The sequence below is a fragment of the Amphiprion ocellaris genome, chromosome 15, assembly GCF_022539595.1.
Source record: "Amphiprion ocellaris isolate individual 3 ecotype Okinawa chromosome 15, ASM2253959v1, whole genome shotgun sequence".
Taxonomy (NCBI): domain Eukaryota; kingdom Metazoa; phylum Chordata; class Actinopteri; family Pomacentridae; genus Amphiprion; species Amphiprion ocellaris.
In genome coordinates this window covers 28,382,462-28,402,443 of record NC_072780.1, presented here as the reverse complement: position 1 = coordinate 28,402,443, position 19,982 = coordinate 28,382,462, and the positions used below count along the sequence as shown (strand labels likewise).

The window sequence follows — 19,982 nt, the reverse complement described above, 5'->3', positions numbered from 1 at the left end:
CCGCAGGCTGCATGTTTGACACCCCTGGTCTACACCATCCATAACTAGAAAAATGTTATCAGCCTGCTGGAGGGCCTCAGTTTTGTATTTTCTATGTTGTATTTGTATTGTGATGCCCCTGGAGGCCAGAGAGAGAAAACAATGCAGATCCTCAGTGTCATACATCTGTAATGTCTGCAGCTATAATTAGTTTCTTTGTGTCTCCACACCCTGCAGCAGGTGACACATGTTGCTGTAGGGTTTTAATGTTTCTATCTCACTGATATAACGGCCTTTTACTTTCCAAAGTCACCTTGGTTTCCTGGACCTGGACTTTTTAATTCTTACACCTTCTTTTGCAATACTTGAAAATCACCTTGCATATTTATAGATTGTTTGAGAGGTTAATCCTAATTTATTATGGGATCTTAATGAGTTTCTTAGGCTTGCAGACACTGTTGCAGATGTGAGTTTACATTTACATTAGAAACCCTGGAGGACAAGCAATAAATAAGATTTAGAGAGGCTTTGAAAATATTTTTGTTAGATCTTAGAATAAGTGGGGAAAGACTGATGCTCACTGTTTAACCAGCAGGACAGTCACATTAGTCACACTAAGATAAGACAGAACTTTAGTAATCCTGCTGGAAATTCTAGTGCCAAGTATTGTTTGGGAAACAAAATTACATAACATAAAATTAAATGCAGTGCCTAACAGAAAAGCAGGAAGGTATAAATACGTGTCATCACTGAAAATCCAAAAAGTGAGCTAAAATAAGACTAGAATAGAAAAAAAGGTTGCAATACTGGTAATGACTCTGAAGCTGAAAAGTAATACTACACGATAATGAAATATTACACATAAAGTTGAAATATTACACACAAAAATGACATAGGTAGAATTATTGCAATGCAATAAAGTAAACGCTGCACATGAAATTAAAATCTCGTTGATAATAATGAAATGTTGCACATGGAAATGATCTATTGCACATAATACTTAAACTTCTTTTGCATAAACTGTTGTAAAATAGCAGATGGCATTTATATTATTTGTTTTCTCAGAGTGTACATGTTGGTGACTTTACTAGTCAGCATCATAAACATCTTTTTCTGTTTTTAGTTGTGTACACATGGCACACACAACACACATGTAACACTGTTCTAACATTGTTTTTCTTTCCTTTGTTGTTTTTGATCATCTTATCTATTTTCTTTATTGCTCTTAATATTTTTTCTTTTAAATTTCTTAAAAATGATACAATTCTTGATTCTTATTGTTAATATTTTAACCTGATGTTCATGCAAATCAAGAAAAAATATTGAAATTTGTTATCTTTCTATGGTATTGTCCAGTTTTTAATTTATATGTGGCTTTTAAATAAAAGAAGATTGAGAAAATGACGCAAATGTAATGTGTATTGTGACAGTTCCCTACCAGAAAAGAAAAGATACAGATTTTAGTGCTGTTGAATCTTATATAAAGTTATTTAGCTTTCGAAAAGTGACAATTTCAACCTGTTTTTGATCAACTTTCATTTTTTCTCTGCTGTTATTATTAGTAGCATTAAGGCTATATTTAATATTTCATAATTCATTTGATTTATTTTGTGTCGGCTAAAGTCTGGCTCGTCTGTCTGGAATCCTGTTAAAGGCGACGCGTCGCTGTCTGCCGCTGCAGAGATCAGATGGGAAGAACATTTGAACAAAATGCGGCTCAAACTTCGGGGCCTGGATAACCCGGCCGGACTGTCTGCCCTCTGCCCGGCCACACACGGTCCTCCCGGGGGCTGCACTCTCTACTGAAACGGTGAGTTGACCGTCGGCGGCGGCGGCGGCGGCGGCTCGTGCTTTTCGTAGCCGCCGTGGGAGCTAGCTAGCAGGCTAACGTCACATCTGTGTGACCGGAGAGTGAAGCTCCACAAACTGCTGCCGCCTGCGAGGAGGAGACGAGCGTCCGCAGAAACCTTTCCACAGCACAGCTCGGTGGATCTGTTTAGCGCTGCTTGTGTAGCTCGTCAGCTCAGAGTGTGTTTGCAGTCCAGCTGTTGATTTCCTCAACAACACAGCAACAAAGTGCTGCTGTCATGTCCTCAGTGAGATGTGGACATTTTCTGGTAATTACTTTCCAAATGGAGGAGGCTCTGCAGAGAGGAGCTGCTTCAGCTGTAAATAAAGTCCGGACGACACTGTTGATCATTCTGCTGTCAGTTAGAGCATTTCACTGTAAATATGTGGTGTCATCTGTGCAGAAACAGTCTGATATGATCCATATGCTGCATGACATGCAACATATTCATCATGCATCATGTGCAGCTGCATGTCAGCCTGAAAGCTGTGACAGCAGCAGCATTATGACTGTAACTGTGATCCATCAAAGACACTTAGCACCGACTGTCTGCTTCTAGACTGTCTCAAGTAGGAATCATTTGCAGTGTATTTTGGGTAAATTAGAAGCGACAGCACCACCAATCAAGTCAGCATCTCCTTGATTGACTGCTGTTCTCTGCATTTTCCATCTCCCCACAAATATTAAATTAAACATTAAAATGATGCAAATTATGAAGATTGAAAGTGTTATTATGAAAGAAATCATCTCACTCAAACCGTAAGAGCTTCAGTAAAAGCTACAGAACTTCTGTGAGAGGGTCTAGAAGATGTTTCCTGTCTCATCCAAGAAGCATCTTTGGTTTCTAAGAACTGACAAAGTCCGGATGACACTGTTGATCATTCTGCTGTCAGTTAGAGCATTTCACTGTAAATATGTGGTGTCATCTGTGCAGAAACAGTCTGATGTGATCCATATGCTGCATGACATGCAACATATTCATCATGCATCACCCTGAAAGCTGTGACAGCAGCAGCATTATGACTGTAACTGTGATCCAACATAGACACTTAACACAGGCACTGAAGGTTCTCAGTTGTACTTCTAGACTGTGTCAAGTAGGAATCATTTGCAGTGTATTTTGGGTAAATTAGAAACAACAGCACCACCAATAAAGTCAGCATCTCCTTGATTGGCTGCTATTCTCTGCATTTTCTATTTCTGAGGTAAAGACTGAAAGTGTTACTATGCAAGAAATCATGTCACGTAATCGTAAGAGCTCCAGTCAAAGCTACAGGGTCTAGAACACATTTACCTTCTCATCCAAGAAGCATCTCCGGTTTCTACGAGCTGACAAAGTCCAGATGACACTATTGATCATTCTGCTGTCAGTTAGAACATTTCACTGTAATTATGTGGTGTCATCTGTGCAGAAACAGTCTGAGGTGATCCACATGCTGCATGACATGCAACACAGATTAGAAAATGCATCTAACTAAGCTGCAGAAAATGTGCTGCGCTGCTGTCAGAGCTCTCTGAGTGTCATGCAGCTACACAAAACCCAACTGTGATCAAACAAAAGACTTCAAACACACACTGAAGGTTCTCAGTTGTACTTCCTGACGGTCTGAAGTCGGAACCATTTGCAGTGTATTTTGGGTAAATTAGGAGAAACAGCATGAAATCAGTGTTTCCATGGTTGGCTGCTGTTCTTTATGCGTTTTCCATCTCCCACACGTATGAAGATAAAAGACGTATTTCACTTCATCTCAGCGTTAATCTGCTCCTGTTTGAGAAGAAGTCAGGATGAGAAACAATCTTGTTTTAGGTATTATGGGGGATGTTGTACTTACTAATAAATCTAATTTTGTATTTGGAGAAGTTATATTAAATGGTAAATAGAATTACTCCATTTTGTGGTGCTGTTGAATTATTTTTGCGTTATTTTATGCTGAGAGGTGTTTCTAATATTTTGTAACATCCCATTTACATTAGAGAGTGGTCTGTATATATATTGGCGAAACCGATCAGTGTAACATTGTTTTTACGAGTTGAAATAGCTTTAAAGGACCAGTGCCAAAAAGTAATTACAGTCCCTGTATTGTCTGAAATGTTATTAATGCATCAAAATGACTTGATTTTTCAAAATTAGGGACATTTTTATAGATTATAGCATATAAGACAATCACAAAAGAGATCATTTACTAACTTTAAAGATAGACCCCATCAGTAAATCATGTTAATTACATTCTAATTGTGGATATTAGACAAACCAAACACAAACAGTCTAACCATCAGAAAACATACTGCAGTACTACCCATAATTATCCTAAATGTCAGGCCTGATAACACTGTAATTACATTGTTTTGCTCACAGTTGTTCAGTGACAAAATATTTCTAAAGTTTCACAAAGACACCACTACCACCTACAGACATTAAATTCTGTATATACGCAGGATGTGACTGTTTTATTTAAATAAAAGCAGCTGCATATAAAGTAGGTGGATTTACCAAGAAGCATTAAAGTCTGTTTTTGGCAGACAAACAAAATTCACCTGTAAAATCACCATAAACTTGATTCAAAACTGCATTTACAACAATAATCGACTTGTTGGTTGATAGAAAGTTATTAAGCAACTGTTTTGATAGTTGCTTGAGGGTTAGTTTTGAGACATTTAACGAATAGATAAATAAACTATGCTTTTTTAGTGTGAGGATTTGCTGATTTTTGTGATTTATATAGCTCTAAATCAAATATGTTTGTAATTTGGACTATTAATCTGATAAAATAGGACATTTTAACATCCATCTTTTCTATATGTAGACTAAACAAATGTATTAACTTAGAAAATGATTGATTGAATGGGTAATGGAAATAATTATTTGTTACAGCAATGATGAAATTTTAGAACCTATACTGCATGTTTAAACTATGCTGAATGTTGGGTTTGTTGCATGGTTTTGTTAGATGCACTTACTTTAGCTATTTCATAAACTTGGTAGTAAGCATTTAGCTTTGAATTTATGATTTTCCCTACAAAATACTTAGTAATACATTTTATAGCATAATTATTGCCAAACTGTTTGAGAAATGCAGCCATGTGGCACTTAAACAATGATTTTTTTTGAATCTACACAGATCTTGTAATGTACCATTTTTGTTCAGAAAGAGCTTCTCTGGTTATTTTGGTAGATTATTTTTCTCTCAGACTCAGCCTGGATGCACCATCTGCAGAAAATCAGCAGTAACAAGCCAGGAAGGAAAGCCATTACAGGAGCACTCTAACTTAATCTGAAAACACAATTTAACCGCCAACGCTCGGAGTCATGACAGTTTTTCTCCCACCCAGATGCAGTCTCTGCCCATGGAGGTGGGAAGCAGCAGCAGCAGCAGCAGCAGCAGCAGCAGCAGCAGCTCGGCGGGTTCCGTGGTCCAGGTGTGCTTCCCCAGCGCTCAGGCCTCGGTGCTGGACAGCCTGAACCGGCAGAGGGAGGAGGGCAGGCTCTGTGACCTCTCCATCCATGTCCAGGGACAAGTGTTCAAGGCCCACCGCTGCGTCCTGGCTGCATCCTCACCTTACTTCCATGACCAGGTGGGTGTGCTGGTTGTAATTAATAGAGATCAGACATCTACTAATTAATATAAAAGCAACATGGAGTCCAATTTATACATCCCTGAGTAAGCATTCAACCTCCTGAACATGGAGTTTGTGTTTAGAAGGAACTTTGATGACTTGATTGAGACAAATTTGGCATATAAAACATCAGGACAGACTAATGAGTATTCACACAAAGAGAGGCAGAGATTAGTCCTACATATCTTTAAATATATCAGTCGATGCTCAGAGATACATACTGTGACAAAAAGCCTCAATCTCTGTCCGTTTATGCTATCAGATGTAACCTAAAAGCATCAGTAAAACACAACTGGCCGTCATTTATAGGTTCTTGGTGATCATTTACCTCAACCAAGAGGCTTCTTCATTTCTAATGGACTGATGGGGAGTATCAGATGTCTATTGTCATCTCCACACAGCTTAACACTCAGTAAGAACCCAGGACAAACATGCATCAAGGTGTGAATGAACTCAAGACTACATTCTAAGTACCTGGTAATTGCTGCTGTAGAATTATGACCTGTATGACTAAGAATCTACACAGACATTATCATACAAATGTTGCATCTGTTTAAAAAACAAAACCTTCTGTTAATGTATGTGTGTGCATATATATATATATATATATATATATATATATATATATATATATATATATATATATATATATATATAAATAAAAAACTTAAATACAATTTCAAAAAAATGCCACTATCTGAGGTTGTATATTTTATACTTTTTATGCCTCCAACAGTGTATGCAATATCTTGTGAGGAATTTCTTCAAATGTCGTATAAATATTGACTTGAGTTGTAGCAAATAGTCAAAAAAAATCAGTTCCACGTCTTTTCTTAGACATTTTTCCTTGAGATCAATAGAAAACAGCAAGGAAAGATGTTTCATGAGGACACTAGAAAAGACAGTTAAGCTGCACTAACACTACATGATCATGCAGCGATGGATGTTATTTCATATATGGACGGTATAATGTAATTAAATTTCATAAAGGATGGTGCAGTGGATCCTATACTGAAAGCAATAAGGAAAGGGAAGCATTAAAGCACCTTTTATTAGCATTTAAAGATTTTAACCCACTCTGTCATGGCTGCTACTTGCATCCTTCAGGGTCATTTCACTCAGTTTGGAAAAGAAGACTAATTATCTGCATCCTCAAATTCAAGGATGAACTGATGAGTTTGAAGGTAAAAGGTCATCGTTAATTTCACAAAACACATTTTCAGCTATAACTAGGGAAATTCAGACACTAATTAAGACCAGATTTCACACAAATGTCTAATTGGATGAAACAACAGAGTGATGACATTTTATATGCAAAAGGTCAATGTCACTGTGGCATCATAGTGTTCTGAAAAATCACTTTTCTAGCTGTTAATCAACACCATAACCGAGGAACAGAATGGAAGACTGTGACTGTATTTCACATTTGATTAACATGAATTTCTTTTAAATTCTTCACCACATACTGTATGTAGTATGAGTATGGAAAGACAAGGATGTAAACTGCAACTTCACTGGTTTATGGAGGCATAAAACAAGTTTTTACTTCCAGTTTCTATATATTTCTACTTCCTCGAGATCTAAGTTTTGGGACAAACCAGAGATAAAATCTGTGTGAAACTGGGTTTAAACCAATGCTGTTTGTTCGATTTAAGAGTTATTTGTCACATGCTCATACAGTGGAATGCAAAGTGACTGTTCCATGAGGCTGTGCAATAACAAACTAAATCATTTTAGATCAGAATAAGAAAATGAATAAAACCCAGTTTATCACAGTGCAAATGAAGAATTAAGAGAATAAAGGCTTGCAGTGTGACAGCAGCCTCACATAGTCATTTTTTATATTTTAATTATTCTATTTCAAGAGAGCCTTACTCATCTGCCAAAGAGCTGCATACTGACACTTGATGGGAGGTTGAATCGGACCCTGTGATAAGTCTGAGGGTCTGGCAGACAGATTGTGTATGTAGACGCCAGAAATTCACTTGGACTTGGATTGTGACCAGGAGTTTCATTTACCAACATGGTGTGAAACAAGCTGACAGAGGTGTCACTGTGGTGTATTGATCTCCACCCGCCTCCAGGTACTACTAAAGAACATGTCCACGGTGTCCATCCCGGCGGTGATGGACCCGCTGGCCTTTGAGAGCGTGCTGAGCTGCGCCTACACCGGGCAGCTCCGGATGCTGCGCGACGACATCGTCAACTACCTCACGGTGGGCAGCGTCCTGCAGATGTGGCACATCGTGGACAAATGCACCGAGCTGCTGAAGGAGGGCCGGGCTGCGGTGGCGGGAGGCAGCGGCGGAGGAGGAGGAGGCGTGCAGGACGGAGAGGGTGGAGGCGGAGGGTCGGCCAACCCCGGGTGCAGCAGCAGCAACGGTGACAGCGGTGCGGGGGGCGATAATGGGGCCGCAGGTAACAGTGGTGTCGGTCAAGTCCAGGTTGCAGAGTCCAACGAGCCCCAGCGAGCCTCCCAGCCCCCCAGCCGGCCCTCGGTGAGCGAGAGCCAGAGTCCCAGCAGCACCAACTACTTCAGCCCCAGAGACGGCAGCGGCTTCGGGGGAAGCGGAGCGGCGGCAGCTGGAGCTTCAGTGGACGGAGGCGCGGCGAGCAACACCCCCAGCTACTGCACGCCTTCAGGAGGAGAGGAAGCCTTCCTCATCGAGGAGGAGGAGGAGGAGGAGGTGGAGGAGGAAGAGGAGGAGGTGTTGTACCACCAGAGGAAGAGAGGGAGAGGAGGCAGCGGGAGGAGGAAGAAGATGAGCTCGGCGTCGGAGCAGGAAGTCGGGGTCAGCGACAGCTTTGGCGTCTCGTCCTATCAGGTGAGTAACGCACCTTTAGTTCATCAGAAGTTTCATTTTCATCACAGTCATTCTGGAAATCAACTTTGTTGTCATGTTTCTGTCTCTCAATAATCTATAGTGTTTTCACCACCTTTATTTATATTTACTATGTTACAAAAACTGAAAAAATCATCTTTCTCCGAAAAATTACCTTAAAAATTAACAACGCTGTAGGGTTTCATCCATAAAATCAGTATATATTTGTTACTTTAAGTACTATAACTTATAATACCGTAGTGTTTAACTTTATTATCACATTAGTTATGCTAATCTCCAAAGTTAATAACATTGTGCCCTCAATATGTATTACAGTCCAGTACAGTAGTATATTATATACTTTCTGTCAGGTTAATCCCTAATAGGTAAATTCCTCTCATATAATCACATCTTAAATAACAAACAGGGTCTTAACTGTAATGTTAATCTTGTAAAGTTACTTCTGTAATGCCGTTTATGATTCTTTTTTACTGCTGTTGTCCTAGTTGTGTTACAAAATAATCCTGTCTTGAAATGACTTAACTATTTTTTATTATTTTTGTTGCATGTTTGCAATCTTATTAGTTTATTTTCTAATTTGACGTTTGCCTTGTAAGGCACTTTTCTCTCAAAAAGTGCTATACAAATAAAGTTATTATTATTATTATTATTTACTCATCTCCCTTGGGAAACTGCAGTGTTGCAGCAGGAGTTTATCACAGAACACACATAAAAAGTACTATTTAAAAATGTATACTATATTTAAAATGGATGATTTTCTGCAGCAGTTCTTACTAGAAACCTCCAACTGTTTTTTTTCCCAGTGCTAATATGAAAACTCTACAGATGTTATATGACAGGAGTCAGTTTATTTAGTCCTTACTGATTATTCTCATATTATTTCTGATGTAATTTAATACTGTAAACATCCTAAATATGTTGTTCTTATTAGTACTTAGTTTCTCCAAAGTGATTAACTTCAGAGAAAATAGATTTTAATGAATAATTTACCCTGACTTTATTTATGTATTCATTGGCTCAACTTTTGGATTAATCAAATAGTTCTAAAACAATCTTCTGAAAATACTAAGTTTTCATGCAACTACGCTTTGATTTTTGAAAATGTTTCACCTCATTTCAAAGAGAACTGAGGAAACTTCTTGCATGAGAAGATAAGCAACTTTAGGAAACAAAAAGAAAAGTCTGGTTGCCTTTGACTGAAGCACTTCAGATTCTAATCACCTGGATGACGGAGAATCTACAGAGACAGAAAGTTTTCACCTACAACAAATTACAGATGGGTAACGTTTACTGTACATAACATGAAATGTCTGACCTGGCAGGATGGAGAGGACTCTGCATTGCCTCTGCAGAAGCGTCCGACCTACAGCCAGCCCAGCATCATGCCCCGGAAACAGTGGGTGGTGGTGAAAACCGAACGCACGGAGGACGACGACCTCATCGTGGTGTCGGGGGAGGAGGGAGGAGAAGACGAGGAGGACGAAGACGAGAGGGAGATGGAGCTGGCACGAGAGAGGGACCGAAGCGACTTCAACATCTCCAACGTCAGGAGCCTTTCAGCCGAGCTGGGAGGCCGAGCTGAGAGCGACATGGACTCACAGGTATCCCGGCAGCTGTTTCTGGTGGTTGAAAAATGAGACAAAGTTGGTGGAAACTGGCGCTGTTTGTGCTTTTATACGACTATTAGAGGATGGAAAAGTTGCAGTTTCTGATGGGACACAAACAAGTGCAGCTTAGCAACTTAGCTGCATCTTTCTTCAGGTGAAACAAACATTCAGCTACCCGACTAACATAAAATATTATTTTTAAGAAGTTACACGTTTCCCTAGATTCATGCTTGCATGTAAGAAACACAATGTGTAGACACTGAGCATACGGTCTATAGAGAATATGGTATAAAATGCTTTAAAATTTTGCAAAAATTGTCCCAATGCAGCAAAATCAAGTTCTACAGGTAAGTGTTTTTAGTCAGATAAGATAAAAAGCTTTATTGTCATTGCAAGGGTACAATGAAATTCCGTGTTAATATATATTTATATTTCATTTATTTCATTTATTATATAAGTCTTTAGTCGGTACATTACATAAAAATCTTCCCTGTCTGTCTGTAGGTGGATTACTGCCAGTCTTCAGAAGACTACCTCAAGTTTGAAGGCAGTTTAATGGAGCAGACATTAGCTCAGCACCTTCATGACAGCGCTGCAGGCCAGAACCAGAACGCTAACCGAGCCGTGTCGGCGCTGCTGGGTCAGGTTCAGTCTGCAGCCACGGCCCGGGCCCAGCTCTTCCCCCTGGACATGCAGGGGAACCAGATCCTCCTCTACAGCCAGGCCTCTGGACTCTCCCTGGACGCCGCCGCGCCCCCCCTGGGGATGGCAGGTGGTATGATCGGAGGAGCCTCGTTTAAAGGGCCCGGTCTGGAGCACGGTGCGGTCCACTTGTCAGTACAGGGGGGTCTGGGGGTCGATGGTACGGACAGCGGGGGGATGGGAGGTGGAAGTGGGTGCGGTGGCAGCAGCAGCAGCTCCGGGGGTTCAGGGAAAGTGTTCATGTGCCACTGTGGGAAGACCTTCACCCACAAGAGCATGAGGGACCGCCACATTAACATGCACCTGGACCTGAGGCCCTTCCACTGCCCCGTCTGCGCCAAGAAGTTCAAGATGAAGCATCACCTCACGGAGCACATGAAGACGCACACGGGCCTGAAGCCGTACGACTGCCTCGGCTGCGGGAAGAAGTTCATGTGGCGCGACAGCTTCATGCGGCATCGGTCGCACTGCGAGAGGCGCAGCGGGCTGGGAGAGGGCGGCGAGGGCGGGAGCAGCAGCGACGGAGGCCGAAGAGGAGGAGGAGGAGGAGGAGAGGATGGACCCGATTTGATTTCCTCCCCTCACCTCCTCCTGTCTGCAGGCGAAGGCACACAGAGCGGCATCCTGGGAGGAGGAACGAGGGGAGGAGCGTCTGTTCCACATCTGTCTGCTGCTGTTCTGTCACCGCAACACGCCACCGCCTCGGCTGCAGGAAGCAGCAGCAGCAGCAGCAACAGCGTGAGTAACAGCAACATTTCTGCAGCGGGGGCCCTTCTAGGGGTCCCTCCGAGTCCGGGCCAGGGTCCAGGTTCTGGGATGTTCGGGGGTCTCGGGTTGGGTCGGAGTGTCTGCGATGAAGACGTGTGTGAAGTCAGTGCCAATGAAAGTAGCGTGACTTAAACCAAAAGTGTGCGTTCCATCCAACGGGTGCCTCTTTCCAAACAGTCGTGCTTCTGGTTCCTGCTGCTGTTTTGAAAATGTTGTTGGAAGTTCAGTATTTCACTGATAACAGCGTTTAAAACAGACGGTGTACTTTGTCCAGAAAACAGGCGAGGCTCCCGTTGGACACACAACCTGAAGGACCTGTAATGTTTACAGAACAACGACACTTTGAGATTCCAGTCGACTGTTGTGGCGTGAAGTTTCTGAAACAGACTTGTGGTTTTGCTGATGCCATCGTAAGTCGTCCGCATTTCGCACAAAGACTTTAGGAAACTCACCTCCAAAACGTGGCCTCATAAACATGGACATTTTGTCTCTGAGTAAGCTATTGTTTTAAATATCTGAGACGTTATTAGAGTTTATTTTTTTGGTTTTGTGGGAGAGTGTTTGTGGAGAGGAAACAAAAAACGACAGTGCTTCACTAACTGTTAACTTCTGTGGCAACATTATAATATCAGTAGAGTAGAAAAATGGCTGTTCTAAATTGCTGTGACTTCCTGCAGTATTGTATTGTGACATATTTCTGTAATCAGATCAAAAACACAAATCTGCAAAACAAATTCGAAATGAAGGAAACGATTCCATTCATGTGGTGTTATTTTTCTAAACAGGCACAAGGACTTTACTAGATTTGGTGAAACTCACTCAGCTGACTTAGTCAAACTCTTCTGAATTAAGAAAAAGCAGAGAAGTTGCAGATTTGTGTGTTGTTTTCTTGGATTTCCTCACAGCAGCAGTGATGGATCTTTTCCTGCCTCAGTGTCAGATGTAACAAACTTAACTGTCAGCACTGCCAAGTTGTTTTCAGTGATCCTGGTTGTGCTTTTTTTGAAGCTCGTCCTGCGTTACTGTTGAGACACAGATATTTATCCTCACCACTGACCGACCTCAGTCACGTCCACGGGGACGGACGTTTGCCAGACAGGAACTCTTTGGTCTTTTGGCTGCTTATTTATTCGTCTCTACCAACCTGTACAGCTAATTAGCTTGAGCCTTATTCAGACGTGGTTTTCAAAACTTGATGTTTGGTTGTTGTAGCAAAAGCTAGATCTGTTAATCCTTTTACCTTCATGGTTCAACTCTGCATAATCAGCCGCCACATTAAAACCAGCTGCCTAATAAAGAACCTCAGAGAAGTCGCTGGCAGTGGGTGCTTTAGGTCTTGTAGTTTGCAGAGTGAAGCCTCCACATATCCCCCAAATGCTGTGTTAGATGTGGATTTGGGGAGTTTGGAGGCTGGAGCTCTTGGTCGTGTTCTTCGAGCAGTTTTTGAGCAGGTTTTTAGTTGTGTTAGACCACAATGTCCTGCTGAAGGAAGCTGCTGCTGCTAGTATTGCTGTTATTATGAGTCATTCCACACCAATTCACCCAGATTTCAGAAGTTTTCCTATTTCATGTCATGTATTTTTTGGAAAAATAATCATGCAAAAGCTTCTACTTAAACCATGGAACCTTGCAAAATCCTCAAAATACTTTTGGAGTTCTGACTTTTTGACAAGTGGCTCTCTGTGTTAAATTTTATAACTTCAGCAATTCTTTTAAAGCATCACCAGCTGCTTATTTTTCACAGGATTTGGCTGAATTTTTTACTGAATTTACTGCTCCGTGTGTCTGGACGACGTAACATTTCTGCAACCGTGCATCGTTGCACTCTTTTATATACCTCATATTATGTATTGTTTTGATAATTACATTAATGCTCAAGTTGATGAACTTACAGAATGTTATCTCATCCAGACACATGGAGCAAGATGAATCCTCTGTTACACAATGACCCAAACCACTACAGGCTGGAACTGGAATTGTTTATTTCCTGAACTAAATAGCTCAACAGGTACCATACAGATGTATAAAACCTTATAATCAATATGATCAAATATTTACCTGACAATTAAAGCCACCAAATGTGATTTAAAAAAGCCTCTGAAAACTACAAAAAATGTGTCATTTTTAAACGAGACATTTAGAACAAATACGATTTGATGAAATGTTGGAACTTTGGTTCTATTTTCTGACCGAACCACACATGACAGATGAGGCATTCAAGGACTGTTGGAAAGTTGAAAATCCGGCAGTTCTTTATTTTTTTTATGGTTTCTAAATGGAGCCATTTTGATAATTGTCTTTGAATATAACACACCTTTCGAACCTGCGGCAGGTTTTGGGGGTTCTGAGTGTTAACTGAGGATTAACTCAGCTGTCAGTGATTGGTCGGTTGGATGTGATGATAGCAGATGATTGGCTCCCTGTAACTACACACCTGTGGAGGAGCAGCCTTAATGTTAGTGCTCCTTCCTGAAAAAATATACTGTTAAAATGTCCTAGAAAGTGGATTTTCTGGCTCTGAAGCTAATTTTAGGAAGGGTTCGGGTGTGGCAGTCAGTTTTTCATGCAGCATCAAATGAAATTTTGACATGACAAAACTAAGATGTTTCAACCTACAACTAAAATGTGATTGGAATTGAGAGAATATTAATGAAGCTATGAGTTTTGGGCTATACAGTGGTTTGGTGGTTAGCACTTTGGCATTGCGGTTTGCGTCCCAGCCTTCCCAGGATCTTTCTGCATGGAGTTTCCATGTTCTGCCTGTGCATGTGTGGGTTTTCTCCAGGTTCTCCATCTTCCTCCCACAGTCCAAAAACATGCTGAGGTTAATTGGTGATTCTAAATTGTCTGTAGGTGTGAATGTGATTGTGATTGTTTGTCTCTGTATGTAGCCCTGTGACAGACTGTTACCTGTCCAGGTGTCTCCTGCCTTCACCCTCAGTCAGCTGAGATAGACTCCAGGCCTCTGCAACCCTAATGAGCATTAAACGTTATATAGATGATGGATGGATGAGTTTTTGAAAATTAAAGAATTTTCCTTTGGATGATAAATTACAGATTTTTATTATTTTAATTTCTGTTTAAAAAATCATTACAAGTCCAATTTCCAACTTTTTCTTGAGGTTTCTGGGATATTCAGTAAAAAATTCAGCCAAATCCTGTGAAAAATAAACCACTGGTGAGGCTTTAAAGATGCTTCAAAAGAATTGCTGAAGTTATCAAAATCAACTTAAATGCACAACTCAAGAAGTATTTGCAGTAGAGCTGTGGGATTTTGAAAGATTGTATGGTTTAGGTAGAAAGTTTTGACTTCAGCTGGGAGGTGAGTTGACATGGAATGAAACTTGTGTGTTAAGGCTGTTCGTAACATCTACAGGAATGCAGGACCAGATGTTCTCCAGCAGAACGTTGACTGTAACGAGATGTTCAGTCAGTGGTTTTAATGTTGTGGCCGATCGCTGTAAACTCGACCCGTAACCGATAAGCTCATAACTTTCCCTCTGCAGCTTTACAGCAGGAGGAGGCTGATTTACAGTTTTGCTGCTAGTTTCACTTTCTTACTTTGATGTTCACAGAGATTTTTGCGCTTCGAGGAGTATTTTATCATCACTGTAAATATATAGAAATATATGTCATTTACTCATTAGATCTGCAGCGGATTTTAAACGCTGCTGGTCTGCTTTTAATGGGTTGTAGAGGAAATATGTGAACATGTTCTCCACTGGGTTCTCCACTGGGTTCTCCACTGCATCTGTTCGGTTCAATGAAAAGCATCACAGTGGTCTTATTAGAGCTATACAGGATACCTCCTCTGAACGGGTGACAGAGTGGATTTAGTTTTGGACCCAGATGAAAAGAAAACCTCATTTTTTAGTAGCACACGAAGAAGTCACAGGATTTTTCAGTTTTACAAGAATACATTTCTGTTGTTTCCACTGGTGTTTTGTTTTACTTTGAGCCACACAGGTCCCGACCTCCCAGACGTTAGCAAATGTTGAGAGAGTTTATATGTTCTGGCACATTATATGCAGGATTTACGGTACATGTATTATATCTGTGAATGAGATATTTTAATAATGAAACATAATAGAAGCTTCAACAGCAGGTATTTCATATGGAAGAGATGATCTGATCAGATTCTGAAGCACCTTTCTGCATAAATTTGGATAATAGTGAAAGATTTCCCTAAAAATATTCACTTAAAGTTGAAATCGATGCCACATATATTGGTATATTATGTTTTCTTATGCGCTAATTGGCTTAATTAGGAGGAAACTGATTGTTCTTATTATGTAGGAGACAATCTGATTGGATTTTAATGTGCCTTGCTGCAGAAATGTGCATATTAATGAAGTTTAAATGATTTCTGGAAACTTAGTTTGGACGTCATGTTAGAACATGTAATCAGACTAAGGTAGTGTTTTTCTCCGTCTGTCTTCAGCAGCAGCAGTTTTGTTTCATGCTGAAGTGAAGGTGGTGTAAAAGAAGCTCTAGTTTGCAACATAAAGCAAAGACGTGTTGGTTGAGAAGACTAGATTAACACATTAAGTTTAATTTCACTTTCTGGAACAACTTTTATTCTATTGAAATACAAAATTAAAACAAATTGACCCGTTAAGCACTATAAGTACTGTACTTCCTCAAAATAAATGTAATTAATTGCACATGCATTTATTCTGTGGAAGTTTTTATACAAAACATTTTGTAATGAAGTCGGTTGATTGGCTTGTTAAGTCTCAAATAAATGTTAGATAATGAAGAAAAATAGGAAGATATTATCGATCATATTTAAGCTGATGATACATTCTTTAATTAGATTATGTGTTATAGATAACACATTTGTCCTGCTGCTGAATAATTATCAGCTTCATGTTACTGGTCAGAGTTCAGGGCTTGAACTCATGTTTGTTCACTCACAATTAAGCAGAATTAATTTGGTTTCATGATGCTGAACGCAGGTCATTCTGTTCATGTTGAACCTCATAGTTCTTCACAAACACCATGTTCTGCTCTTTACTGCGCTGTGGTTTAAATACAGCATTGGTTCTGTGCTGTTTCTATGCTGGAAGGCTGTAGTTACGATATAATATTAGTACTCATAATATTAGTACTGTTATAATATCCATTCTGTTATAATATCAGTTCTGTGTGATGCATTTAGGGACCATGTTTTACTACTGAGAGGACACACTGACAGGCTGTTCTCTGTTTTTACAGTAAAATATTCACTTTTCCTCAACAGCAAGTTGAATTACTTGATGTTCAGCACATTTCTGTAATAATTAGATTTCTAAAGTATTATTTCTATTAGTTTTACAAGATAGATCAGAAGATATTGTTTTAGAATTTAAATTATATCCCACTAATCTAGCAGTTCGACCCTCTGCTACAACAATCTGACTCCTCCTTTAAATCTGTGCTGTGCATCTCATACTACAAATCTGGCCTGTTTTAAAGGGTTTTTAAATGCTACGACTGAGGAAAATGATTTTCCACAGCAGGAAAGTTGAGCAGCTTTTGTTGTGTTTCTGATTCCCCATCTTTTCTTTCATAGACTTGTCCTGGTCCTGTTACTGACTGCAGCTACGTCTCGGTGTTCCTTCACCTACGCTGGTTAACTTCAACTGTGCAGGAAACTTAGAACCAGAGTAGCTACAGCACAAAGCAGTTTATACACGACCTCGTAGACGTTTTCAAGCCTTTAGAGATGTTTTACAGCTGCAGTTATGTGAGGAGAAGCAGAGTTAGTGTCTAACCTTCTGTGAAGGCTCAGTGTGGATGTTTTATATGCAGGTCTGGAGCTCCATGTCTGCTGGTTGTTGTGTGTTGAAATGGGATGTCCAGCGTTTGTTCTCTGAGCTGCTGCAGAGGAAACATGGAGCAGAATGTGTGAGCGACGTGTAAACACTAAAGAAGTTGAACGTGATCACAGATAACTCAAAAACAACTCATGAACAGACAAATGTTTTGATTCAGACAGAATGTGTGGATTAATATTTAAACCAGAGTCTGACTGACAGAAGAGTTTCTCCTTCTTACATCCACTAATATTAACTTTTACGTGTCATGTAGACGGATACAGGAGAGTCGACATGACAGCAGTTTGTCTCTGATAAAGATTGTTATAGATTTAGTTTAACCCTTTAATGCTGATCGTCCACTTGTATTCAGACTGCAGCTGAGATATCGTATCCATTCCCCCAATACCAGTTTATACATATTCAATACGTACCTAGGAACCTTTAGCAAGCACCAGTTTCTCATAGGACCGGCTGGAGTGGGACCTAATTATTATATATCTGTTCTATGTGCTATAGACAAATTAACAATCTCCACTTAATTCAGCATCAGCTTGAAAGCAAAAACACAAATAATACATTTTTTTTTAGATAATTGTGAATAAATTCAGGCATCAAGAGGTTAAACTTTGGTACAACGAGCACAGAGAAACTTGGAGCATCAAACACTTGATTTCCTGGATTCTGGTGAATTTTCTGCATCACATTATGGAGGAAACGTCTTTATTTGTTTAAAGGAACACAACATGTACGGGTTAAATCTAATTATAATGGAATGTGATGCAGGAAAGCTTCTGCGTTACTAAATATTTATTTTCCTGCAGATGAACTTTTAATGTTAACCCTGCTGATGGAACACATGGAGACCAGATTTACTCCTCTGACCTCTCTGAATGTAGCAACGTTTCATAGGAGTTGATCTTTCAAAATCTGAACTTTGTGCACATTCAGAGCAGATCACACAAATCTGTGTTTGACACGCTGCAGAATTAAGACTGTCAGGAGTAATGGTGCATCTATGAGCTAATATACAGCAGCATTTTTTAAAAATTAAAGTCTTTTGGTTTTTGTTTCCAACCTGAAATCTCTGCTTGTGTATTAAGATGTGACTGCAACAGAGATGTAGATTAAAATCCCTGAAATAATCACTAAAACCTCAAAAACTTGCTACTGAAAAGTGCAAATACAGAAACTACAAAAAGAGGCCATCATAGTTTGATCCTATATCACCTCCATATCCTTTTTCTTAAAGTTCTGCCCTCTTAAAACAAACAAAACTGACTCCAAGCCAAAGATGGTTCACATTTTCAGTTATTTGAGGCCCTCAGGTCTTGGAGTTGTTGATGCCTTTTAATAAGAATCCACATGATGAGTGTGTAGTTGTAGTTTTTGCTCTGCAGCTTCACATCTCAGTGACAGAAGAGCTCCTTTATGAGACAAATAAAAAAGGTGGAAGGATGAAAGTTGCTGCTGAAAACTAGACTCGAGTATTTTTGTTATTTTTGTACATGACACGACTACGTTAAACAGATTCTTCCATGTCGTCCGACTGACCAGCTGATTGTTGAACAGTGATCACACAAAACCACATTCGTAAATCCTGAGTGGTACCAATAATGTCATAAACATCAGTGTTCACCTGCCATGTATCAGAGTAACGGATTAATAAATCATTTGGTGACAATAACTGACTTCTGCTTGTGTTTTTTTACTGTGAATCTCTTCTGTTATCTGAGGTGCTTCAGTAGAGGAGAGCTGAACTTGTTTTTGGTCCTGAAAGATGTTTTATATCATCAGAGAAGTTTCTTCACTTCTCACTGTTTAGGAGTCTCAGGAATTATTCTGACAAACATCGAAGTATTTATTGATCAGTCATGATGTTATCATTAAAACTGAAAACTGACCTTCCTCAATTATAAACGTATTCTCGTCTGTCGAGCGTAAACATTTTGTTTTTGAAAATGACAACCGAAAGTACGTTTGGATGTTATTATAGCCAACTTTATGCTGCAGTTTCACAATGTGTCCACAATGGGGCAGTAAAAACGCCCAATTATAAATACAGAAATACTGAATATAGTACAGTATATCCAGCAGAGGAGAAAAGGGAAATTAGGAAAAGATTATTTTTACAACTCTGTGTAGTTAACAAAGATGACATTTAAGAATGTATATTTTCAACCGTGAACTTCTGAGTGTAAGTAGCACAAAATAATCTCCAATTTGTTGCTTTTTGTGTTTTTATAACTCATTACTAATGTAGGTCATACAAACTGAATTGTATTAGTGAGCAAAAGACGAATATTAGCATTAAATTACAAAGAATTTTCTCCCAGCTCAGCACTGATTAGTAAACATCTGTGTTTGGCTTCAGCAGGTAAAATCTTCACTGTGTGTCTTTCAAACAACATCTGATCTGGATCAGAGCTCAAAGGTTCAATATTCTGAATCGACAATAAAAATACATCACTGAACATTATTTGTTCTTCCATCTTGTCAAAGAGAGAACAGACTTCTACAAATTAATGTAATTTAATCAAAAGATACAGGTGTCTTTATTCTGCAATACTTGAAACACTTTCACTTTGACATAAAATTGGTATTTTTTTGTAATTCTTGTCCAAAAAAAGCCTCATGAAGTTAACCATATTCAATGTTGAAAAGCAATAAAAGCTTCCAAGCAGGGTGAATACTTTTAATAGGGTCTGTGTTTCTGTCCTGTACAGTTATATAGTGTTTTATCTGCTGTCTCAGACACAATTAAAACCCTGCAGCCCTGAAACTCACCTCCAAAGTTCAAGAAACTATGGGAAAGTTCAAA

The 19,982-nt window shown here is 39.6% G+C and overlaps 1 protein-coding gene across 1 annotated transcript; it reads left to right on the top strand.

Moving 5' to 3' along the window:
- Window positions 1-1,633: 1,633 nt before the first annotated feature.
- zbtb22b (zinc finger and BTB domain containing 22b) lies at window positions 1,634-18,852 on the top strand. The gene is made up of 5 exons (XM_023296045.3): window positions 1,634-1,789; window positions 5,159-5,401; window positions 7,528-8,268; window positions 9,609-9,887; window positions 10,398-18,852. The coding sequence occupies exons 2-5, from the start codon at window positions 5,159-5,161 to the stop codon at window positions 11,493-11,495; spliced, it is 2,361 nt and encodes a 786-aa protein (XP_023151813.2). The 5' UTR covers window positions 1,634-1,789; the 3' UTR covers window positions 11,496-18,852.
- Window positions 18,853-19,982: the final 1,130 nt, after the last annotated feature.